Genomic DNA, 24814 nt, shown 5'->3' on the forward strand with positions numbered 1-24814 from the left:
GGCGGCGGGGAGCGGCGGGGCCGCGCAGCGAGCTCCGGCTCGGCGGTGAGTGGCAACTTCGGGGGCGGCGGCCGCCGCTCCTTCTGCTCCAGATACGGGCTTTTCCTCCTAATTTCAGTTCTTTCCTTCCATTATTTATTTTTTTTCCCAATATTTTTTCGGTGCGGTGCCCGCGCTGCCGCCCTCCGCGGGCGCGGAGCCTCCGCGCTGCCCGTGCCCGCCGGGGCTCGGCTCTTGCTGGCGGCTCGGAGGCTCCCAAGTCGCTCCGGACTTTTTTCCCCCCTTTTCCTCCCCCTCCGATCTCCCTCCTCCCAGCCCCGTCGCCATTTCTGGAGCAGGTTTATTATTATTATTATTATTATTATTATTATTATTATTATTTTCACGGCGGGAAGCGCGGCGCTGGGGGTGCCCCCCTCCGACCCCCCCTTCCCATTTACTGCCCCTTTAGCGGAGCTGCCCTGCGCTCCGGGGGGATGCGGGGGGCCCGGGATGCCCCAGGTAGGGCCGGGGCTGTTTTTTGGGAGGGGGGGGGTCCCTGCTCCAGCCCATCCCCGCAGAGCAGCGCCCCACCATCGCTGCTGGAGGAGGGGGGCACACCGGCGGCCGGGCGGAGCGGGGCTGGGTGAGGGGCAAATGGAAAGCAGATGCCGGGGCAGGGACGCCCCGAGCCGCCGGGGGGGGCCGCGCTGACACCCCCGCGCCCGCCCCGCTAAAAGTGCGCCGGGAGTTCAGCGGAGCGGATCTGATAGTCGCGATCGGGCTGGCGATAGAGCCGCGCTCCCTCTGCCCTGCCTCCCTCTCTCTCTCTCTCCTTTTCTTTCTTCCTCTTTTTTTTTTTTTTTTCCCCTTTTTTTTTTTTTTTTTTTTTGACTGTGAGGAGTTGAAAAGCCTGTTTACTTTTTGCCTTTGATGTTGGGAGGATCTGGTTTTGATTAGATCAATACTCCTTTTTTCTTTCCCCCCCCCCCCCCTTTTTTTTTTTTTTTTTTTTTTCCCTTTGCAGAGAGGAGGCTCCGAGGATCCCCTGCTGACTCCAGGCAGAGGCAGGCAGAGGCACAAGGCAGCTCCTGAAGCACTGGGAGCCCCTCTCCCCAGCGAGCTCCGGAGCCATGAGCAGCGCCGTGGTGCTCGCCCACCTCCCCGACCCCAGCAGCAGCTTCAGGGAAGACGCCCCCCGACCCCCTGTCCCGGGGGAGGAAGGAGAAGCACCATGCCCGCATCTCGCCAGCTCGTTCCTCGCCAAAAGCCAAAGCTTCAAGGCCATGCCGGTGCCTCCTGCCCCGCGGAGGAATGAGAACGGACTCGGGGAGCCGGAGGGCAGCGCGTCCCCAGACTCCCCTCTGGCCAGATGGACCAAATCCTTGCATTCCCTCTTGGGAGATCAAGATGGTGCCTATCTTTTTCGGACCTTTCTGGAAAGGGAAAAGTGTGTGGATACCTTAGATTTCTGGTTTGCCTGCAATGGCTTCAGGCAGATGGACCTTAAGGATACCAAAACTTTGCGAGTAGCCAAAGCTATTTACAAAAGGTACATCGAGAACAACAGCATCGTCTCCAAGCAGCTCAAACCTGCTACCAAGACCTACATAAGGGACAGCATCAAGAAGCAGCAGATAGATTCCATCATGTTTGATCAGGCACAGACTGAGATTCAGACTGTGATGGAGGAAAATGCTTACCAGATGTTTTTAACTTCTGATATATACCTCGAATATGTACGGAGTGGAGGAGAGAATCCCGCTTACATCAACAGCAATGGACTGGGGAGCTTAAAAGTTGTCTGTGGCTATCTCCCGACCTTGAATGAAGAAGAGGAATGGAGCTGTGCAGACTTTAAAAATAAAATCTTGCCTTCGGTAGTTGGACTATCCAGCAAGACATTGAGGGTTACAGCGAATGTCAGAGCCACGGAAACGATCGAGAACGGATACAGGTAAGGGAGCCCCTGGAAATTGTGCTTTGTTTTAACTTTAAGGACTTTGAGAGTGTTTTTCAGAAGGTTTTTGGGTGGGAATCGAGGGGAGGCAGGGCTTCCTGAAGGGCTGGCAGCACAGCTGCTTCCCCACACCTCCAAACACTGGAATTTGTGGGGTGTTGTCTGAGTGTGGGGTTTTTCCCCCCTCTACAGAGGAAAACAAGATCCTGTGCTCTGAAGCCCTATTGGCTCTTTCAGTTCTTTTATAGATCAAAAACTTCATGGCAACTATGTCCTCCGGACATGCGTTAATTATTGGTTCAACTTTCAAACCTATTAAGAGCAGCAGTGGAGTGGATCATAGAGACACATGAATAATGTAACCTACCAGTTCCCCAACTCCACCATCAACCGGTGTTTAACGATGTTGGTTATGTGGGAAGCAATTGTGCGGTCGTGGAAGAGGAAATGTGTGCACTGACTGCATCAAACTCTGCAACTTGGGCAGAATCTGCTTTTATTTTGATTCTGTGTGTGTGATGTGTGATGTGCAGCTTCTCCATCGCGTGGGGTGCTGGTGTCATGTCAGAGCCATCTAGGGTGGCTCCGAGCCAGTGCATGCAGGAGGATACCTGAAAGTTGAGTGTTTAAGGTGGTAGAGGCATTCTAGGTGTGGAGTAATAGATCTTGGGTAGGTCTTTGGTGCTCTCATGTTGGCTGTGAGATCAGTTTGGCTCGTTAGGAGGTGGCTGTGCCCACAAGGATGCTGTGCAGTGTCGGGGTGTCCTTGTGCCCTGCTCCTGGGGTGCATCTGCATTGCCAGACCCTTCTCTTTTGTTGGAAATGTTGATGGCACAGCACTGTGAGGGTGAGGAAAGTAAGAGCCATCTCCAAGTGCAGAGGGGGATGGGAAGGAGAGACTCTGATGAGCAAATGATGAGTTGTATAATCCTCTGAAAATGTATTCTTTCCTCTCCCCACCCTTGCCATAAATGTGGATTGTTGAATCAGGGCTGAGAGGAGAGGGCTCTGCTGCAGATGTGCGCTCTCCTCCGCCGGCCCGGCAGCCTGGGGGTTGGTATGGTGAGTGTTTGACATCTCGTTTACAGGAATTTTGAGAGTGTGTCTGTGATTCATGGACATCAAAGGGCATCAGGCTTCTCCCGGGGAGGCTTTGCTGGAGCGCTGGTCTGCTGCCCCCGGAGAGATCCCAGCTGTGCCGGGCTGGCTGGTGCCGTGGGGGGCTGGCAGGGTCCCCCTGCCCCGGGGGATGCTCCGGAGCCTCTGGTGCTCTGGCTGTGCCCGAGGCTGTCCTGCCAGCGGGGCGGGATGGAGGTGCTGGGGACAGAAGGGATGCTCTCTATCCCGGGATGGGGACAGAAGGGATGCTCTCCATGCCAGCATGGGGACAGAAGGGATGCTCTCCATCCAGGATGGAGGTGCTGGGGACAGAAGGGATGCTCTCCATCCCGGGATGGGGACAGAAGGGATGCTCTCCATCCAGGATGGAGGTGCTGGGGACAGAAGGGATGCTCTCCATGCCAGGATGGAGGTGCTGGATGGATGCTCTCCATCCCAGGGTGGAGGTGCTGGGGACAGAAGAGATGCTCTCCATGCCGGGATGGAGGTGCTGGGGACAGAAGGGATGCTCTCCATCCCAGACCCCTCCTGCAGCGCTGGCAGCTGCTCTGTGCAGGGCTTTGGGATCCTCCTCTCGTGCCTCAGCGTTCCTGCCTGAGCATCTGCTGTTCTCCAGAACTTGGTTTGAACTGCTGCCCTTCGCTGGCTTTCCAGGAGGGGGATGTTTGATGCTTTTATCTCTGAGCCTTTGTTGGGATTCAGAGCTGGAAGGGCTTGGCTGTATGTTCTACCAGAGCTGCAGGCCCTGCTAAACCCACATGTGCCTTGTCCAGGAGAGCTCTTGCAGCGCCAGAGCTGCTTGCCTGATTAGTGCTGGGCTTTTTTCCCTTTTCTTTTCTTTCCCCCCGTCTTTTCTTTTCTTTTTTGTCCAGGGATTAATGCAGCTTGCTCCTCACATGTCAGATCTACCCTCCTAGGACATTAGGTAGTGCGTTTTGCTTTGATCACCTTCTGTTGAATTTCCAGGAGCTTTTGCTCTCCATGGGGCCAAGGGATCTCAATGCAGAGAGAGGGGAGGTCAAGCTGAGATGCTGCTCAGTTCCTCCCGTTTGTGAAGCCACTTGTGCGTGCATGTGCTCGAAGCTGATGAGCATATGGATGGGTTATCTCTCATCACTCAGCATTTAGGATCGTGGCTAGGATTGGAGCTGAAGCTTGCTCAAAGTCTTTCCTGGTGAGTGGCCAAACCACACCTCCCTCATGTGTGTGTTGGAATTAAGGAATTTCTGCTCAGTGTGCTCTGGTTTGGAAGAGCTGTGCAGGCTCTGGCCATTCTCTCTGGTGGGTTTCAGTGTGATTATCCCAGCCCAGGTGAGCCTGGGCTGAGCCCACCTGGCAGTGGGAGCACAGTGGTGCCAGCCCAGCCTGGTGCTGGCAGGGGACACCCCCTGGCAATGCCAGGGCACGGAGTCACAGCCAAACCCACGGCAAACGGAGACCACAGCAACCCGACAAGTTGAAAGACTTTGGCCCCAGTGCTGGTGATAGACAGGAACAGGAGAAGTCAAGTGAAAACACAGAGTTTGCACCTGGCTGGGGAGCAGGCGCTTGCAAACTGCTGGCTGTGTATTTGGAGCCCTAATACAGGGAATATTTTAAAAGCAGGACCTCCCTCTCATCCTCCCAGGCGACTCCCCTCCCCTCTGGGCTGTGGTGTGGTTAAAACTGGCCTCCCCATGCTGCTGTGCTGGACCTGGCCCCATGCTCCAGGAATTCCAGCTATTATTTATACACACTTCTAAATTTATCACGCACGACTTTGTGTACACAGAGAGCGCCTCTTCCTTTGCTGTGCCGCCGGGGTAACGTGGGTTTGTCCAGCCCAAGGTGGACTCATCTGCCTCCCATTAGGCTGGGACATCAGTGGGACTGGCCTTGCTGGGGGAAGGCTGGGGCTTGCAGATGGCCTTCTGCCGGCTCCCAGAGCTTCCTGGCCTTTGAAAGGACCCGCTGGTGCAGCTCCTTGTGTGTGAAGTTATTGGAACCAAGTTTGGCTTCAATTATCAAAGTAAATGATGCCATTGTAAAGCTATGCTCCAAGCAGTGTTCTACAATTAGAGCATGGAAGCTGTGATTAACATAGTTGTGTTAAAATATACTTTTTTTTTTTTTTCAGGTTTGTGCATGTGTGGGTTTTTTTGCCTTTTTAAAAAAAATTTTTTAAACCCAGTGATGTTTGTCCCAAGAAAATACTTAATGAGATTCAGTGCTGCCTCCAACTGCTCCTTGTACAGTTTTTCTCTCTCTCTGTAAGTCTGTGGTTTGACCTGTGCTTTTATTTCTAAAAGCAATCTGACAATGAAAACAAACCACCTGAAACTGCACCCTCATAAGAGGGGATATGACCAGGAGCCCCCCAGAAATTTTCATGGCATGATAATACCTCTGATATGGCCATTGCCTAACATAGCAGAGAGAGAGAGTTACATGCTGTGTGTCATTGCATCAAGATAAGAATAGGCTGAGAAAGATCAGACATTCTCCTTGAAGCTCCAGAGCAACTGCTACCTGACAGCTGAAAACACTTTGCATATTGAGTTTGGAGCTGGGCTGTGTTTGTGTGTGCAGCATCTGTGGCAGGAGACCACCGCTTTCCCTGGAATTTAAAACCCTCCCAGGCAACTTGATGCATCTGGGCGCAATTACTGGAGTAAGGTGGTCAAATTAAAAAGGGGGGAAAAAGAAAATCCAAAAACATTAAATGTAGCAGAACTGGTTTTCAGAAAGGAGGGGGAGATTTGTGGGGTGGTGTTGGATGCGGAGCAGGGATGAGCACTTTAAAAATATGTCAGCTTTAGGGGTTATTATTTTGTTTTGTCCACGAGGTGTTGGTAGGTGAATGATGCTGCGGTGCTGCTGGGAAGATGAGTTAGTTCCGGCCACTTTCTCTAATTATATGTTTGGACACACCTCCCTCTCCCTGTGCCATACCCACACGGACCTGCTGCCTCCGCCCCCAGCCCAGCCTCTGCAGGAATTGTGTGAGAACAGCATGGCAAATCCATCCCCTGTGTGTGCCAGGGTGACAGACACCTCCCAGCAAGGTGCTGCTCCTGTGCTGGGCAGCATCCACACCCTGAGCCTCACAGAGCATCCTGAGCCTCACAGAGCATCCTTGTGCTCCTCAGGTGCACTCCCAGCAGCTGAGATGGTTTCACAGCAAGCTGTATCCCTTACACATTGACCCAAAAGCCCACCAGGACCCCAGGAAGGGTTCTAGGACTGCACATCCCCCTGATCCAGAGCAGGGTTTTAGAGGGACTCTTGTAGTAGCAGCAGGATAACTTTGCTTTCACCCACATGTGGAATTAATTTGTCTTTGAAGATTTAACTTCTTTCCTGTGGCATTCCTTACTATCTCATTTTTTTTCCCCCTGCTTCTTCTTCTTCTCCTTCTTCCCAGATATATATTTTTTAACATCTTGATCTCCCCATCAGAAATGCCTTGGCCTCCTTGGAAAGGAATGCAGCCCCGGCTGGGCTGAATACCTGCCTGCAGCCAGCCCCACGCTGCTCATACCAGAGAGGCCCATCTTCCCCACCAGCCTTCCCCCTCCTTTTTTCATTTTTTTTCCCCTTCCCCTTATTTTTTGAATACGTAAACCTTGCTCCTGCTTTTGGGGCACAGGGATGAGGATGCAGAGTGAGAGCAGGGCAGTGGGAGGATGTTGCTGTCACTTAAACCCAGTTGGTCCCTCCAGCCCCAGGGGGGCAGGGAGATGGAAAGCCCGTTTAAAAAAAACCTGCCGAGCCTGCTGGCACATTCCTTAGGCCCCCAAGTCCTGGGTAAGTGGCCCTAATTATTAAAATCAGCAGTCCTTATCAGATGACAAGGCCTTTTGCTTTGATATACAAAGGCAGAAGCTTAACAACCCCATCTTGCCCTGGAAGAGGAACAAAATGTGCACCTTAACATGCAGCTCTCAAACCTCCCTGCATAATCCCCTTATCACCTGCCAGGATGTGTGTATTGATCCTGGCTGGGAAGTTGGATGGTGGAGGCAGGGGGATGCCCAGGGCCCCCATGCACTGACCCTGCCATGGTGACCTGGCCCTGCTCCATCCCAGCCTGTGTCACTGCCCACAGTTCTGCACAGAGCTGCTCCTGGTGCTCAGCTCTAACATCCAGCCTGGGCTTTAGGTTTGGTTTTCTGGGTGAAGCCAGAGGTGTTGGGGTCAGTAACCCATGTGCCCATTAACACAACATGCTGGCCTCTCCTCATGTCCCCATCCATCCTCCTCTTCCTCACCCAACTCTACACAAAAAACCACCAGCAGGAGGTTCTCCTAAAGGCTGGGCCTTTTTGTTGTGTTTTTATAGTGCCAGGAAGGTGGCACCCATCTCTGGGAGGCTGAGCCTGGGACAGCAGATCTCAGCCCTGCCCTGTGCCTCTGACTCGTGGGGCTCCTGCTCCTGTTCCAGGCACTTTCCTGGTTCAGGCAACAGAGATACCAATAACTTGTGTTTCCAAAGGGATCCTAACCCTTATCTTGAGACTAGAACTAAGCATTGTTGGCTGGTTCCTTGTGACTTTCAGTGGGACTCGAGCTGTGAACTTCTTGGACTTTTCCCTACTGGTGCCAACAGCAAAACTGCTGACCTCAGCAGTGCAGCACCAAGCCTTAAGGACTGAGATTTTCAGGGTATCAAAGGATGCAGATGGGATTTCCTGGGATTTTCTGGAGCACTTTGGAAGATGCTAAAAGTCTTTAAAGCTGTGCTGTGGGTGCGTTTAGGCATTGTGCTGGCTGAGCTCTGAGCAGATGGTCAGTTGGTTCTGAAGAGGCTGAGCGGGTGCTGAGTGTGGTTCCCATAAGGATGGTGCTGCCATGAAGGCTGAGCTGTGGTAACTGAGTTGCTGTTCTCCTGTGCCAGGTCCTTCAAGAGGAATGACCCTGTTAACCCCTACCACGTGAACTCGGGCTATGTCTTCGCGCCGGCCACCAGCGCCAACGACAGCGAAATCTCCAGCGATGCCCTGACGGACGACTCCATGTCAATGACGGACAGCAGCGTGTGAGTACCTGCTGCTGGCCACCTTTTGGGGTGGGACACCTGTAAATCAGCTGAGCTGGTGCTCCCTGGGCATCACCCAAAGGGGGTGTGTGCCCCAAGCAGGGCATGGCAGCCTCTGTCTCTCTCTCTCTCGCGCCGTCGCCGCAGGTATCGGATGCAGGGAAATCCTGAATCCCTCTCTTGCCATTTTGCAACTGCAGCTGAGCAAACATGTTCTGCCCTGGCTCATGGTGCTGCCTGACTAACCCAAGGAGTGAATGAATCTCCCTGAGCCTTTGTCTTAAGGCCAGGCTTCCTTAACTAGTTATCAGTCATCAAAGAGGAGATTACTTCCTGTAGGAAGTACTTTCTGTAATTAACATTTGTCATTAACGTCAGAATGTACATTAACAGGGCCGGTGACCTGAAGGGGCAAATAGCTGCTCATCTAGTGTGGCTGGGGCAGTCTTCAAAGAGCCATGTGGATGGAGCTGCATGGATCAGCTCTTGGTGTTCCAGGAGCATACAGGCATGAGAGATGATGCTGTGGCTGAGCCCAGGAATTGCAGGATCTGTCTTCTCCTGGCTGCTGAGGAGTGTGCAGCTGGGAGTGAGGTTTGACTGTCAGTTTGCTTGCCCCAGCAGCACAGAAATGGTGTTTTTGTTTCTGTAGAGGGGACAGTGAGGCTCACTTAGTGCTCCTAAGGACCATTTTCTTCAGCTGAGCAGAAGGCAGATGTTGCTGTTTGTGTTCTGTGATCTTCCTTTAAGTGCTCTAGAAGAGCCCACCTGTAAGCAGAGTGCTGCATTGCTGGTCTTGCATTGTGAGACTTCTCCAGTGTCTGTGTCAGACATGTCCAGTGGTCCTTGTGCTCCTCAGAGAGATTTTCATGCTGGGTTTTTGAAGTCAAAATGCATGCAGATGCACAAGGGAAAACGGGATTTGCCAAAAATCCTCGATGCATAAACAAAAAGCCCTTTTTTATTTTTATTTTTTAACGCACATGTGTGTTTTGAACTGATATTACGGAAAAAAATAGTTTGTTGTCCCAGCAGATTCCCTTATTGAACAATATTGGCATTAAATAAAAGAGCTGAATCATAGGGTGACTTCTTTATTTCTTCTTACTGGCTCTGGTTGTATGTGATCATGTGTCAACAGAGCATTCATTGGGTTAGTCATTTCTGGACCAGTGTAGGGTCACTTGGGATTCACAGGGCTAGGATTATACCCTCTCTTCACAGCAATGCCAATTGTAGGCCTTATACAGATGAGAGCACTGAGTGAGAAATAAAGTGCATGGTGGATGAAAGGCTTAACTGAATCGCTTTCAGCCCATTGTTAGTCCAGGGGAGCTTAGCAGGGATGAGAGGGCAGCAGCCCGCTTTGAAATTTGCTTGAACAAGTGAATAGGAGCTCCCCATAAAGCAGCGCCTGAAAGGAGCTGCCTGTTTTTTCCTGCTGTAACAATGGGCTGTGCAGGCTGTGAGAGTTTGGGGAAGCTTGGCTGATTAAACTGCCCGCAGCTCCAGGCTGGGGGGCGGCGGGGAGGCCCGGGGGTGGCAGGGGGACATTTCCTGCAGCATGGCACCAGCACCGCGTTTTGGGTGCTGCTTTTGGTGCTCTTGGGAGTGGGAGAGGTGAACTGGCAGCTCTGGAGGCTGGGCTGGAAGTTGAGGCTGATGTAAAAGTTGCTTTGCAGAGGAGGAATGCTGCTGCCAGCATCTCTGTAGAACAGCTGGGATTGGCAGGCGCTGCTGGGAGCCAGAGGTGTTGGGGGCACAAACCCACCCAGGTGCTCTCAGCCTGTCAGGTTTTATCCCCCTGGAATGGGGGACCTTGTTCTGTTCCAGCAGCACGAATGCAAATTAGTTCTTTTGGCTCATATTGGTATCAACTGAAGAGGAAAAACTTGTTCTGGAAAAGTCTGTCAGACATAGCAGTGAAGTGAGTTTGGAGCTTTTTTTTTTTTTTAATAAACCTAAGTCTCAACTGCACTGGGATTAGGAGAAATCTCCAAATAATGCATAATCTGCCTTTTTTATTTTATTCCAGAAGCCAGGGATCAGTCTGTCCCTATATATTTTGTAATAGCCACAAAGCATCATGCAAATTTCTATTTCCATTTCTTGATTGGGGGGGGGGGGAAGGAAAGGGGATTTTTTTTTTTATTTGCTTATATCTTATTTATGGATTTACTTTGGACACAGGGGAATGCTGCTGAGCAAACTTCAAATATTACCTTATCTTACAAACCAGGCTTTTGATGTTGGCAAGATCAGAGGCTTGTTTCAGAGCCGTTGCCAAATGAAGATGGGAGTGAATGCATATGCGCATGAGTCTGATATTTCAAAGCAGCAGTAAAACTACATTCAGGTTAGGTCAGGCACATCTGAGTCAAAAGGCTAAGATAATTGGCTCAGCTTAAATGGCAGCTGACTGGGTAGAAGACTTCAAACTAGTGTTTCCCCCAGAAACAGATTGGCTTAGCCCCAGCCTGGTTAGCTGAAATGTTTATAATTAAACTCTACTATTTAGTGCCTCAACTCTGTAGCTCTTCAGCTTTTAGTGGCCAAGAAAGTGAGTGCAAATGTTGGCTGGTGGAGCAGGGGAGAGGTGGCACCTGGAGAGCTGGGGTTAACCCTTGGCCTGCCCCAAAACCTCGGGCCAAGTTCAGCCCTTTCATTTCAAAGGAACTTTCCCCTGCTTGGGGGATCTGCTGCAGCACCAGGGTTCCCCCTGCCCCCCAGATCTCTTGCTGGTGGCTCCAGCTCCATCCATCTGTCCTTCCTGCAGCCAGGGGTCACTTCAACCATGGCCTTGTCCATTTTCCCTCCCTTTTCTAGGAAAGGGTTTAGACAGCACTCAGCAAAGTGGCTGATAAAGTCTCTTCCCATTCCCCAGGCTGACTTTCCCAAACTGCCTTCCCATCCCAGAGAAATACCTCTGGGTTTTTTTAATTTTTTTTTTTTTTTTAATTCTGCACGCTGTTACAAGTTGCAGGACTCTTCTGCCAAGGCAGGGCTGTGAAAGCAGAAAGCTGGAGGTTTGATGTGGGGCTCTCTGCTGTAACCAGAGGAATTTTAGGGGGAAGGAGCAGTTCTTGTATCAACCTGAGAGAGGGCAAATCTTTAAAAAAGCGAGGAACCCGCACTGCTGGGTCAGCATTGCTTTTCCTCCTCCTCCTTTACAAGTTCCCTCTCCTGCTCCATGTCCTGTCCTGTCCCTTTGGGCAGAGATGGTCCCAGTGGAGCTGGGGGATGCCCCACAAGGAGATGTGTGTCTCAGCAGAGGGGTCAGGCACAGCATCTCTGCAGGGAGGTGGGGATTGCAGGAGGGCTGCAGGGCCCCTGGTTCTGTCCTTGTGATGGACACACAGCCCTTCAGCTGCTTCCCTGCTCCTCCTGGCCTCTTGGACTTCATGGGCAGGGGACAGCTCCTTTTCCACTGCCTGTGTTAATGGGACTCATCCCATGGGTTCATATGCTCATGCTGGAATTTTTACTTACCTTTGAAATGTTTTACTGGGGATTCCCTGTGCTGGAAGTCTTTGTCTTGGGAAGCCCCAGTTAACAAACACATCTCTGAAGGTACAGGTGGGTTTGTCTTCACCTTAGATTTGCTTTTCCCTAATTCTCCCCAAAATAAGACATGTCATGTGCCCCAAGCCCCATTGCCCCATGGCTTTGTGGAGCAGAAATGCTCCATGGAGCAATGCAGAGGTGCTTGGTGGCCACCAGTGGCTGTGTGTGTTGTGCAGAGGGGACATGGGGACCATCAGCTCCTTTCACTTTCCATGTCACATGTGCTCAAACCCTGTGTCTAGAGGAGGTGCTCATCTTGTGGCATCTCAGCATGCTCACTTTTATTATTAAGATTTTTCCAAGTTTATTAAGATGGGATTGTTCTGATCCTTCACTCCAGGCTTTGCAGCTTAGTCTTGCTCATTAATGGCAACTGGAGATTTTCACAGAGCTTTGCCATTGCCAGCTTTGAGTGGTGCATCTGATCATCCTCCTCCAGGGGAGGGACATGGTGTGTGGGAAGGTGTTCTGGTGTGTGCCCACCATCCCTGTGGCCACGGGAGGGGACACACAGGGACACTGTGCCACGCTGGCTCCTCTGACACCAGCGTGGGGCCAGAGCTGTCTGCTCCTCCTTGGGCTGGAGCTATTTTCTCCTCTCAGGAGATGAGTCAGGTGTGGGGGCAGGTGGATGAAAGGGACTGCACTGGAGATCAAGGTTCTTGAGGCAGTCTGAGGGAAGTGGTGGAATTAGACATTCAGGATCTCCAGGCATGCTCTTCCGCTGTCTGTGGAAGGCCCTTTCATCCTCACTGGGGTGATTTTTAGCCTGGCTGGGTGAAGATGCCCTGTGGTGCCTGGAGTGGGATGTGCAGGGGGCTGTTCCTACTGCAGAGCCTTGAGCTCCTGGCCTGCTCTCTCCTTGTGGCTTCCTGGCAGGAGCTGGGGTGGCTGTGGGCATCAATGTCTGTCCAGAGACGTGCTCCTGCCTCCAGGTGTCCTGCACTGGCCAGCCTCAGGGCAGGGGAAACATCCTGGATCTGACATAGGACTGGAGATGGGGAGCAGCCTCCTGAAGGCCATCCATCCTCAGCCTCCTCCTTTTTCCACTGTGCCAGCACTTCATGGGGTGTTCCAGAGCTTGAGGAACATTGTGGTCCTAGAGAGCGTAATTGGATGGGGAAGAACTTAAAATGAAAGGTCAGCAGCAGAAACGTGGTGTTGGAAGAGCCTTGGAAGTGAAGTTGATGGGATCTTTGGATGTCTGCCCATGTGGAGTTGCCTTCAGGTTTTCAGCTTTTGCTTAATTACTGCACGTCCATGTGCATCCTTTGGTGACACAGGCACTTCCCACACCGCTGGATATTCGAGGCTTCGGGTGGCACCTCTGGGAACGAGGGCATGCGGCTGCCTGGGTGGTTCCAGAGGGGATGGAGAAGTGTCTGAGAGCATGGGGACAGCCCCAGCTGACAGTGGCCTCTCTTCCATGTGCAGAGATGGGATCCCCCCGTACAGAATTGGGAGCAAGAAGCAGCTCCAGCGGGAAATGCACCGCAGCGTCAAGGCCAACGGTCAAGTTTCTCTACCTCATTTTCCGGTGAGTCCAGGCAGGAGCTGCCAGCTCTGGGTGGGCCATGGGAAATGCTGGGGCTGGGGACAGGCACACATGGAAGGAAGGGAGCAGGGGAGGAGAGCATTTCCATGCCAGGATGATGGCAGAGGAGAGGTGCTGCTGGGTGTTGGGCAGGAGCCATGTGCTCTCAGCATCATTCCAAAACTCTCCTTGTGCACAGTCACATCTTGGACCTTCCTGAAACCAGCTGCTAATTAGGAGTTTTCAGGAGCACTGAATTTGCCCTGTTGGTTAAATCCCAAGTGGATATGTCCCAGTTGGGTCTGGTGGGAACCTTGGCTGTGGCCACCATCCTGACACTGCTGTGGTGCTGAGCAAGGTTTGGCCTCGTGTGCATCGCTGTGAGAGCTGGGGGTAAGCAGGTTCCCCCAAAACAGAGAACTGGCAGCACATCCAGCCTGGCACTGAGGGGACCTGATGTGTGCTGCTGCCCTGCTCTTCAAAATTAACTCGCTGACTTGCTAATTCAGTTGACTTGCAGCCTCTCGATTCCTGCAGTGAATAAACTGTTTACACAGACAAGTATAAACTTATCTTGTCTTGAGATTAATATGCTAAAATTCCTCTTTCTGCTGTCTTAAGCAGCAAGAAGTCATACATGATATTTCTGGTGGAAGGTGGGGGGGTGGTTTATGTGGTTTTTCTTTTTGGTATTTTTTTTTCCCCTTCCTTCCTAAAGAAAGTTCTATAGCCTGAGCTTGTAAATTAGATTATTTTGTCCCAGGGCGTGCAAATCGACTTTCTCTGTAAGGCAGTGCTTTGATCAGGGACTGAATAGAGCCAGCTTGTGTAAGAGTGACAATTTCCAGCAGAGTGGCCTTTTTCTACCCTCACATCATTTCTGGAGCTAAGTGGTTGCCGGAGAGAGGCCCCACCTCATCTGGTGGGTAGTATGTGAAAGAGTTGGCAGTTCAGCTTTCTGCTTTCAGGGGGGAGAAAGAGGGAGAGTGGGGGCGAGGAGTGGGGTGTGTGGGGATGGCAGGAGGGAGGGCAGAGTCAAGTGGGTGGTTTCTTTTTCCTCCTTTTTTTTTTCCCTTTCCTCCCCTTTTCCTGCCATGTTTGCTTCTTTTGGCAGAAATTCACATTTTGCCTTTTTATATTCTGCACTTGATTTGGAGATGTTCCCTTTTTCCCTTGATAGATCTGCTTGAGGCAGCCAAGCTCAGCAGTGTAGCACCGCTAGCCTGCAGCAGCTTTCTTCATTTTCTGTACAAAGAGATGGAGGGGGGGGGAAGAGATCTAGGACACTGTTGAGACAACACTACCTCAAAGGTGCCCAGTGTGTAGCCAGGAAATAAATTACCAGCACTTCTCTGATCTGCAACCGTTTGACTTCTTTTTTTTTTTTTTTCTTTTTTTTTTTCCCTCCTTTCCCTTTTTCTCCCCCATCTTATTTTTTTTAATTTCCAACTCCTTTCTGTTTATACTCACTTTATTCCTTTAGTTAAAGTCTCTCTCCCTCCCACCTCAGAGGTTTTTTTTTTTTTTTTTTTTTTTTTGATGTTTGACAACAGTCTTTGAAGATTTTCTACTTCAGAGTAGCTACTGATGGGCTGGTTGTACTACAGAGAGAACAAGCGGGGTTCCTCAGAGTGCGACCAACTGCTCCTGCCGAAGGCAAACGCTGGTGGGGAGGATGTCACTCCATGAGGCCACTGCACTAGCTCATAAAAATCCAGAGCAGACCATGCCTAGTTGCGGTCGTCTTTTCATCCAAACATGGAGACACAACAAGCGTAGCGGGGCCGGCGATGCCGCAGCGGCCGAGCGCCCGCGCCCCGCGCCGCCCGCTAAACATTGCCTTGTGCCTTCTGTCCCCGCTCCTTGTAGAGGACCCACCGGCTTCCCAAGGAGATGACCCCGGTGGAGCCAGCTGCCTTCGCCGCCGAGCTCATTTCCCGGCTGGAGAAGCTGAAGCAGGAGCAGGAGACCATGGACTGTCTGGAGGAGAGGCTGCAGCAGATCAAGGAGGTAGGATTAGCGCTGCCAGCCCCGCGTGCCACCCGGCCTGGCTGGCGGGAGGGGACGTTCCCTGCCCGCGGGGGGGACATCCTGGCGCGCGCCTCGCCAGCTCCCAGCCCCATCCATTCACCCCCTGCCATCCTTGTCTGGCAGGACGAGGAGAAGGAGGGCGCGGAGCTCCCCGCCAGCCTGCAGAGCGGTCGGGACGTGGCCAACCCCCAGCACCCCCAGCACGCGCTGTCGCTGCTGCCCTCGGGCAGCTACGAGGAGGACCCGCAGGCCATCCTGGACGAGCACCTGTCCCGCGTGCTCAAGACCCCCGGCTGCCAATCGCCCGGCGTGGGCCGGCACAGCCCCCGCGCCCGCTCGCCCGACCGCCTGCCCGCGGGCAAGCTGCCGCCCGGCACGGCCTCGCTGGCCGCCTGCGCCCTGCTGGGCAAGGGCTTCGTCACCAAGCAGACCACCAAGCACGTCCACCACCACTACATCCACCACCACACCGTGCCCAAGAGCAAGGAGCAGCTGGAGGCCGAGGCGGCGCAGCGGGTGCAGTGCTGCTGCCCGGCGGGTGCGGACTACTACTGCTACCCCAAGTGCAAGGGGCACCCCAAAAACACCGACCCGCCTCTCTCCCCGCTGGAGCCCTTTGGGTAAGTCACCAGCATCTCCGTCACACCCTCCCCAGACCATCCTGATGGGGATGGGGGCTGATCACAAGCTCGTGTCCCTTTTTGTCACCAGCAGGACGGGGACGCTGCTGAAGAGGCCGGGCCGAGGGATGGACAGCGTGGGTCCGGCGGCCGGGGACGGAGCCCTGCCCGGCCCTGCTGGGGTGCAGCTCCCAGGGGGTGAAGCAGATCGGGCACAGAACGTCTGGCAGTGGATGCTGGAGAGCGAGAGACAAAATAAGCACAAGACCCATAGGTAAATACGCAGCTGTCTGCAGCAATATCGCTCCCGGTAAATATTTATATATTACATGGGCTGTCTATTTTTACAATCGCTAAAAACAAATGAGACTCTTTGCTCCTCCGGTTTAATATAAAAGCTGTTCCGCAGAACCAGAAAAACCACAAAAATGTCATGTTTTTGGCAATAAACCTCCTTTCATGTTATGACAGACTTTTGAGAGGGAGCGAGCAGAATAGGAGCTGCTATTAAAGTCATATTTTCCAGCTTTTCTAACCCGACTTCTTCCCTTCCCCAAGCACACAAAGCACAAAGAAGGCCTACAGCTCCGACTGCGCCAAGGGGGCCCCCGGCCGCCACCACCCCTGGGGGACAGGCGGCCACCCCCGTGGGGCACAGCCCGCCCACCCCTTCGTGCAGGACCCCGCCATGCCCCCCCTGACGCCCCCCAACACCCTGGCCCAGCTGGAGGAAGCGTGTCGCCGCCTGGCCGAGGTCTCCAAGCCGCAGAAGCCACGGTAACGGGCACGGCAGGGACGGTCCTGGGGACAAACGGGGCTGGGGGAGGCTGGCTGGGGTGGGTGTGGATGTGCCCTGGCTGTTCAGGCAGAGGGACAGCCGTGGGGACAGGTGACAGCCAGCTGGAGGATGAGCTCCATGTTCCGACCCCACCCTGCACCGGCACCAATAGTTGTTACTTCCACTCTTTTGATGGCTGTAATTTGCCTGTTTTTCCTCTGGGACAGGCTCCAGCTCTGTACCAAATGGGGAATTGGACTGGTTATCGTTCATTTGGGTATGGAAGGATAAATTAGCCCACAGCATTTTTAATTCTCCCTTTGATTGTTTACAACATGTGAGGCTTGATACAAAGAGCGAACTTAACGACCCACGGGAGACTTCAATTAAGAAGATTGTATTTCAACAATTTTTTTTTTTCTTAAAGTTGCTTTTTCTCTTTTTTTTTCCCCCCTCACCACCTTCTTCCCCACTTGTTTTCCCCCTCCCCACTTCAGATGTTCAACCTCAAATCAGCAGAGGGACCGAAACCACTCCGCTGCCATCCAGGGGGGAAGCTCCCCTTTCTGCAATGCAAGTCTAACGACAGAAGAGTGAGTATTGCACGTGCAGAAAAGGATTGGGAAATAAATACACACATATATATCTGCCTCATAATTATATTTTCATTAAATGGATTGCACTTTGAAAGGAGAGGAAATTCTTACATCTGAAATTTCGCCTTTCAAACATTCTTCTTAAAGAAAGAACAAAACATTTTCAAATCTTGTCTCTGGCTCTTTTTAACTTGCATTCCTGTAAAGTGGACAAAGATTGGATTAGTCTAATTACAGGATGGTTCTTTTAACAAGAAATCTGCTACAGAGAGGTCTAAAATGGCCTAAATAATTAAAGTTTTCTTTCTTACCCTCTTCATCTTAAGCAATGAGTAATGTTTGAAGTCCAGACTGAGCCACCTGACTAGAGCCTTTCATTTTTAATTGGTTGACCTTAAGTCCACCAGCTGTCTTTGCTAGCAGCTTTTTTTCTGAAACCACTCTACAAAGACTTAGAACAAATTAGGAAGACTAAATTACTGCGGACTAACACTTTGTGACCTTTTGACATGCTAAGTGTACATTGCCTCAGAAGCAGTTGTAGATTTGGCTGCATGGTATTCACTAGAGTGTTGCCATTTTGCTGGGTAATATTGTTTTAATTATTCTTTAAGAAGCGTTGCTTGGGCGCAAATGGCAGAATCCAGTTAATTTTATCCTCACTGGGAAAAAATAAGATTACCTGGATGCTTGAGGTGAAGCATCTGGGTTTGCTTTGGGTGGTTGCAGGTGGGTTTGGGCATGAGGAGGAAGCTTGGGAGATGTTTTATGTGAGGGCAGATGAAAAGAGGTTTTAAAATCCTGGGGGTGCAGCCCTGGGGCTCACTGGGGAGGGTGAACCCAACATCCATCCCAAGGGGGAATGGCTGCAGGCTGAAGGAGGCTGGATTTAGGTTGGATGTTGGGCAGGAATTGTTCCCTGTCAGGGTGGGCAGGGCTGGCACAGGGTACCCAGAACAGCTCCCTTGGATCTCTGGAATTGTCCAAAACCAGGCTGGACATTGGGGTTGGAGCCCCCTGGGACAGTGGAAGGTGGGGGGTGGCACTGGATGATCTTTAAGGTCCCTCCCAACCCAAACCATTCAGTGATTCCCACTGTGGAAATGCAGCACAGGGCTGTGCAAACACATCCCAGCAAATTCCCAGGCAGTACAGGAATATCTGATATTCAGGTCACACCCAGGGTATTTCTGACAGCATTCACCAACTCCACTGCTGGTTGGAGTGAGGTGAAACAGCCTGTCTTCAAACGGGAAAATAGAGGGTTTTGTGTGTGTTTTCTGTTTTGCAGTCACAAAGAGCCAAAGAAACTGCCAGTTGTTCACACCTCCCAGTCTGGTGAGCTGGTTGTCACCTATTTTTTTTGTGGAGAAGAAATTCCCTACAGGAGGATGTTAAAGGCCCAGAGCCTGACACTTGGGCACTTTAAAGAACAGCTGAGCAAAAAGGGAAATTACAGGTAAGAATGTGTGATTTGTTTGTTCTTTAGTGTGTTTCAACAAGTCAAAAGAATTAGCAGGTATTTTGCAGGGATGCTGCAGTGACACTTTGGATTTTCAGAGGCTCTGGATCTTCTTAGCCTTTCCCACTCAAAGCAGGAGCAATGTGGAGATGGAGAGAGGTGCCTTGGCTGCAGGGCCCCCTCCTCCCTTCCTCCCCAGCCTTTTCCAGCCCTTCTCCAAAGTTTCAGTACCAGGGAAGTCTGGGATGGCTTTGTGGCAAAGGCATGGATTCAGATTCCAAACTGGGGTCTGAGTTCATCTGATGCTGGCCTCCTGCTTTACCTACTGTTTAATTATTTCATTCTTGATTATTTTTTACAATGGTGTGGCCATAAATGAGGTCAGTGATGTGCTGGGATGATGCTGCTGAGGGACATGGGGATGGAGCTTGCTCCCTTTCTCTTTATTAGAGGGGAAAAAACCTCTGCCCTGCAGGTAGAGCTCCACCAGCAATACCCAGTTCCTCCTCAGAACCACCAACAAACCCTGCTGCTCTGGTTTCTAGCTCCCATCTCCCAGTTTAACCAGTTTGCTGCTTCTTCTGCTCAGTTTGCTGCCTCTGCTCAGCTATGGCAATAGCTTCACATTGGCAATTTTTGGCTGCCCTTTCCCAGTGGATCTGGGCACTCTTGGGATGCTCTGTTGGCCACTTCTCCTGCAGGGTGAGTGGGAGAGGGACATTCCAGCTATTTTAAATTTTTTTTTAATTTGCACTGAATTTGATGATGCTTCAGAGAGCTGGGTGTCTTGCCCTGTAACTGATTTAACCTGCAAGTGGTCATTTTGGTTTGGTACAAGGAATTCCCAGCTTGCTGCCCCATCCCTGACCTCTCTCTAGGTGTGGAAAGTCCACCTGGTGACCCTGGGCACTCTCAGGCTGGGGGATCTTTCCATGGCTCTTCCACAGTAGGGCTGAAATATTCCAATTCCTCTCCAAACCATCTCTGCAGCCCACCCAGCTGCTGTTGGATGGCACCAACCTGCAAGTGCACCCAACCTGGACACCCTATAGGATAATTCCTGGGCTTCTGGCACCCTTGTGCCATTTTCCAGCTCCTACAGCCTGTCCCACTGTGCTCCTCCTCATTTGCACACTTTGGCCTCACCAGGCTCTGCCACTGCCCAGTGGCTGAGTAGTCTCAATCCCCCAAAAAAACCCAATTTTTTTTAATGTTTGTTGGTTTTCTGTGACATTTTTCATGCGATGCCCAAGTGCAGGACTAGGCTCCTAAAACCTCTGTGGCCCAAAAGCCCCTCCAGGTGCAATTATTTGTGCCTTGTCGGACTGTAATTACTTTAGAAAATGTTTTTAAGTGAGTGACAAGGATGAAACAACATTTTGCTTAGATCTCACCCCTTTACACCTGGGTAAAGACAATACAGAAATTTATAAAAGGAACTTGGGTACGTGCCCAGTATTTTATCTTACACAGACACAAGGTGAAACTAATTACACAAATGTGTGTACCTCCAGGGAATCATTTTGATCTAAGCTTTGACTTTTGGCTGGACTTTGAGTGAAACTGCGGGTGACCTTCAGGGGAGAGGTCCGCAGTGCCCGGAGTAGCGTGTGTGTTACGGGCAGGCACTAACTAGGCTACTTTGGTCACATCTGGCATTGATTTCTTTTTAAGGCACATTTAATAAGCATGTCTTTGAAGCCCTTGCCTTTCATTTAATGCACAAAGACATGCAGAAATGCTCCACTCTCCAAATTCTTTATTGATTGGATCAGTTTGCGAGGCGGGTACCTCGGGCTCCCGCGATGCCAGAGCCCCGCCGGGGAAGCGCTGCCTTGGCTTTCCACCCCCCCAAAAAAATAAAAAAAATTAAAAAAAAAAAAAAGGAATTAAGCAGTGATTTAATACTGATGGCGTTAACAAAAAACAAACATACACGCACAGCAAAAAGTGGGTGGTGTCGGGTAATCTGGGGATGGCAGGGGTTCAAAACAGAGCTGCAAGGCTGGGCCCGTGTGCCTCGATTGGTGCCAGATGTCCCAAAAAATAAAATTAAAAAAAAAAAAAAAAAAAAGGAGCAAAGCTTGCCACATAAAATATGTTTCAATGGAAAGCCCATTGCTGAGCAAATAAGAGCAGAGTGACTTTTTTGAAGATGTTGTGGGGGTGGATTTTTGGTTTTTTTTCTTTTTGCTTTGCCTTCTCCTTTTATTTTTCCCCGTTTCTCTGCGAAATAAGGTTGTAATTATGTAAAAGGTCATAGCGTGTTTTCTCAAATAAAAATTTTGTAAACACAGCCAGGGCTTGGGCTTGGGGAGGAAGTTCTTGGGAAGAGCGGCTGTTATCTGGACAGGGGAGAGGGAAGGGAAAGTTCTTTGTAATTCATTCAAACTTTCCTTGGGTTTTTTGGGTTTATTTCAAGGCTGCTGTCCTGGGGAATTGTGGCCTTGACCTGTAGCATGGAAGTTGGTGGGACTTGGGCCATTGACTTCCATGAATGCAGGCTCTGAAGGACTCAAATAATGTTTTTTCCTTGTTGAGCCATTAAAGATGCAACATGTGTCAGTTGTGCTTGGAATGACTTCACAAAAATACATCCTAACCCTACCTGGGCTAATTGGAGGTGGTTTCATCTCTTTGACTGAAAAAAGGGATCTTTTATCCCCCTACCAAAATAATTTTGATGTCCCTGAAAATAAAGAGATTTGCAGGGTGATGTAACTATTTATAAAATGCATCATAAAACAAGCCACTAAATAAAAATGTCAGATTCCAAGGCCCTGCTGTGGCTCTTCCAGTTTTAGTAGTAAAAGTGAGCTTCATTTGATCTCCTTTGCCATCCTAAAGAAAATCATAATTACAAACCCCTTTCTCCCTATAAACATCTGCCAACCCAAGTTGTCTGGAAACAACGGGGGAGGGATTAATTTATTTTTTTATAGATACATATAATTTTTTTTATATAGATTTTTTTTTCTTCGTAATCCATCTGCTGGAATATTTTCCATCCCTGGCAATCAGATGGCAAAGCCCTTTTCCAAGGGAAGGCAGGCATCTCCAAGGAGGTGTTCGGCGGCAGACGGACAGACTCCCTAAATGCTACCCCTCTGAATGGAAGCCCTTCATTTGTGCATATGCAATTAAGCAGCCTTAGAAGGAAGAAAGCTCCAAACGGGATAAAAGGAACCTTTAATCAAGAAGCTGAACGGTCTAATTCAGGATAATAGAGGGGTCCTTACTGTTTGACACAGGAGGGGTGGGGGTGCTTTTTGTCTCTGCAGCGTTGGCTTCATGATCTAACGACCCGGAGCAAAAGAGCAGGAATGCAGGACACTGCTACTTGACCTCCCCGTGTCACAGCCCAGGGGCTGGACCAGGCTCTCAGAATGCTCCTGAGCCTCGGGAAGCAGAGGCAGGAGTTTGTGTCCCTTAGCTGGGACCCGGGAATGGGGCTGTTCCAAGCTTGGGATGTTTTTTCCAGCGGGAACACCGCAGAGTTTCAGCTCCTGCCTTGCAGGAAGCTGGGATGGTTTGCTTTTCATCCATCCTTTTAATAACAGTTGCTAATTTTAATGTTGGGCTTCAGCTTTGAAACGAGAAAACACATGAAAGAAAGAAGGTGGGGAGAGAGGGGAACCTTAAGAATGCTTGGCTTTGAAATCCTATTTATTTATTTTTAAATGAGATATTTTGACCAGAAATCACCGCGCTTTCTAATTTTCTTTGTGGCTGGGGATACCCACTGCCAGTGTGTGTAATCTACTCACTGGAGAAGCTGTTGTCACCCCTGAGGAGCATTCACAGCCCTGCTCCTTCCATCCCACCACATCCCTGGGGATGCTTTCAAGTCACCAGACCTAAGCACGCCCAAGGAACATCCTCAGGAGGGAGAAACGGGGAACATCGTGCTTATAAAAAAACAAATCACCCTTTGCCTTTTTACCTTTTGAATCTATTTATTTATTTATTTATCTATTTATTTATTTATTTATTTATCTATTTATTTATTTATTTTAAACCCCTGTTTTAATTCTCTTGGCCACAGATACTACTTCAAAAAGGCCAGCGACGAGTTCGACTGCGGCGCGGTGTTCGAGGAGGTCTGGGAAGATGAAACCATCCTGCCCATGTACGAGGGAAGGATCCTCGGCAAGGTGGAGAGGATCGATTGATGCCACCTGTGTTTCTCCAGAAAATTCACCTAGGAAAGTCTTTGGACACACAGCAGTAGTGATGACAAGGAAAGAGGGGGAAAAAAAAATTCTCTGAAGGAAAAAGTTTTGAACCAATGAAGAAAAAAAGTGAAGTCTGTGAAGACTTTGCTGAATTAGCCTTAGAGGAAAAAAATGGCATTTATTATTCATGAGTTGGGTACTGAGATGATAAAAACCCTGGACTATTTATTAGAAACATGACCACTGTTGGCTATTGGAGATGCAGACCGTGTTTGAGAGACTTCCATACATAATATATGATTTCCTGGGGATCTGAAATCTATGGACTAAGAGAAACTGTGTATAGCTTACCTTAACAGTAATCCTTATTGATATTTATTGAACAGTCTGTTTTCCCTTAAGTCCAGTTTTTGGATATGCTGCTTTAACAATGGAGAAGAGAGGGGCTGGGAAGTGGGGTGAGGGGAGGAAGGATTATTTTATTTTTTTACGTTTTTCCCACTATCTAAAATTTAAGAGTTTGGCGATGAGCGCATTCGTGATGTTTTTTTTTTTTTTTTTGAAGGGGGAGGAGGGAAGGAGTGAGGTCATGCCCAGTATTTCTCCAAGTGAAGATAAAACTTTCCTAAAGAAATAATATTATTAATAATAATATTAATAATAATAATAATAATAATAAAAGCCGAAATAAAAATCCATTCATCTAGAGACCGGTGCATTTTAATCTATGCTGCTCTAATTTGAAATAAAGGTCTTAAGCATTAACTGTATTTAGATGCAATATTACAACAACAACAACAACAGGTGATTTTGTCCATGGATTTCGGTGGGGTGAGGTTTCTCCTTGCTGCTCTCAGTGGTGTCCAAGGTAGAGCAAAACCCCGAGCCTGGGAGAGCTGTAGAAGGAGCCATCCCATTCCCATGTCCATATTGAGCTCCCCACGAGGTTCAAAGCCCGTGTGGATTCCACAGAGCTCGAGGTTTTTTAGCTGTTCAATGTTAGCACTACTTGTGTAACTGCTATGGGGTGTGGAGTGTCTGAGTCCTTGTGTGCTGGGGTTTGGTTGGGGTTTTTTTTTGTTGGTTGGGTTTTTCTCTGCCTCACCTTGAGCACCCACGGGCTGTGGGAGATGTGGGTGAAGGTTTTTGGGGTTTTTGGGGCAGAACGACCCTTTCCCGAGAAAGACCTTGCATTTCAACAGTTGGGTTTTTGTGTTGATTAAGTTAATCTGTGCATTCTGTTTGCCATTGCTACTTTGTGTAAGTCTGTATATATTGTAGAAAATGTATGGTGGAAATATTAATACACTATCTCTAGTGTTTTTGAAATTTAATCAGTACAGTACCTGTGCCTGCATGGTGTTACAGACCATGCGTCGCCCTATATTCAGGGTTCAAGCTTTCCCTTGCTTGTTTAAGGGGTTTATGTATAAATATATTTTATGCCTTTTATTACAAGTCCTGTACTCATGACTTTTGCCATGGCATTTTGTTCTACTTATACTGTAAATTATGCATTATAAAGAGTTTCATTTAAAAAAAAAATTACTTGGTACAATAATTATTGTAATTAAGAGATGTAGCCTTTATTAAAATTTTATATTTTTCAAATTAATATTGTCTTGACTTTTTTTTCAACCTTAATACCATAAAAGGTTTTTTTTTTTTCTCATCTGTGGTGGTAGCTGGAAAGAGCTGGTGAGCTTCCCTGGAAGGAGGCAAGGCAAAAGCTGGAGCTGCTCTTCAGTGTGAGCATGAAATAATTTACAGCTCCTTCAGGAAACTCCTGCACATTTAACCTGGTCCTGCTTGCAGAGTGCCCTGCTGAGCTCAGCTGGGGGAGCCAGGCTGTGACATCCATGGGGATGTGCTGGGGCATACCTGCTGGGTTTGCTGTTGGGTTTTGGGGATGCTCACAATCCCCCCAGGTGTGATTGAGCTGGGACTGCTCCCCTGCATGCCCTGCCAGGGTAAACTCA

General features: G+C 49.9%; 1 protein-coding gene across 2 annotated transcripts; it reads left to right on the top strand.

Annotated features, from left to right (window-relative positions):
* Window positions 1-24450, top strand: AXIN2 (axin 2). 2 transcript variants are annotated; one of them, XM_033077053.2, is made up of 11 exons: window positions 1-45; window positions 1007-1936; window positions 7935-8075; window positions 13074-13176; window positions 15043-15183; window positions 15328-15824; window positions 15916-16098; window positions 16383-16601; window positions 17100-17195; window positions 18490-18657; window positions 22706-24450. In XM_033077053.2, the coding sequence occupies exons 2-11, from the start codon at window positions 1113-1115 to the stop codon at window positions 22830-22832; spliced, it is 2499 nt and encodes an 832-aa protein (XP_032932944.1). In that variant the 5' UTR covers window positions 1-45; window positions 1007-1112; the 3' UTR covers window positions 22833-24450. The 2 variants fall into 2 exon arrangements, with proteins under 2 accessions (XP_032932944.1, XP_032932946.1); XM_033077055.2 differs by having other exon boundaries at window positions 15919-16098.
* The last annotated feature ends 364 nt before the right edge of the window (window positions 24451-24814 follow it).

This window comes from Catharus ustulatus, chromosome 20, assembly GCF_009819885.2.
Source record: "Catharus ustulatus isolate bCatUst1 chromosome 20, bCatUst1.pri.v2, whole genome shotgun sequence".
NCBI classification, from domain to species: Eukaryota; Metazoa; Chordata; class Aves; order Passeriformes; family Turdidae; genus Catharus; species Catharus ustulatus.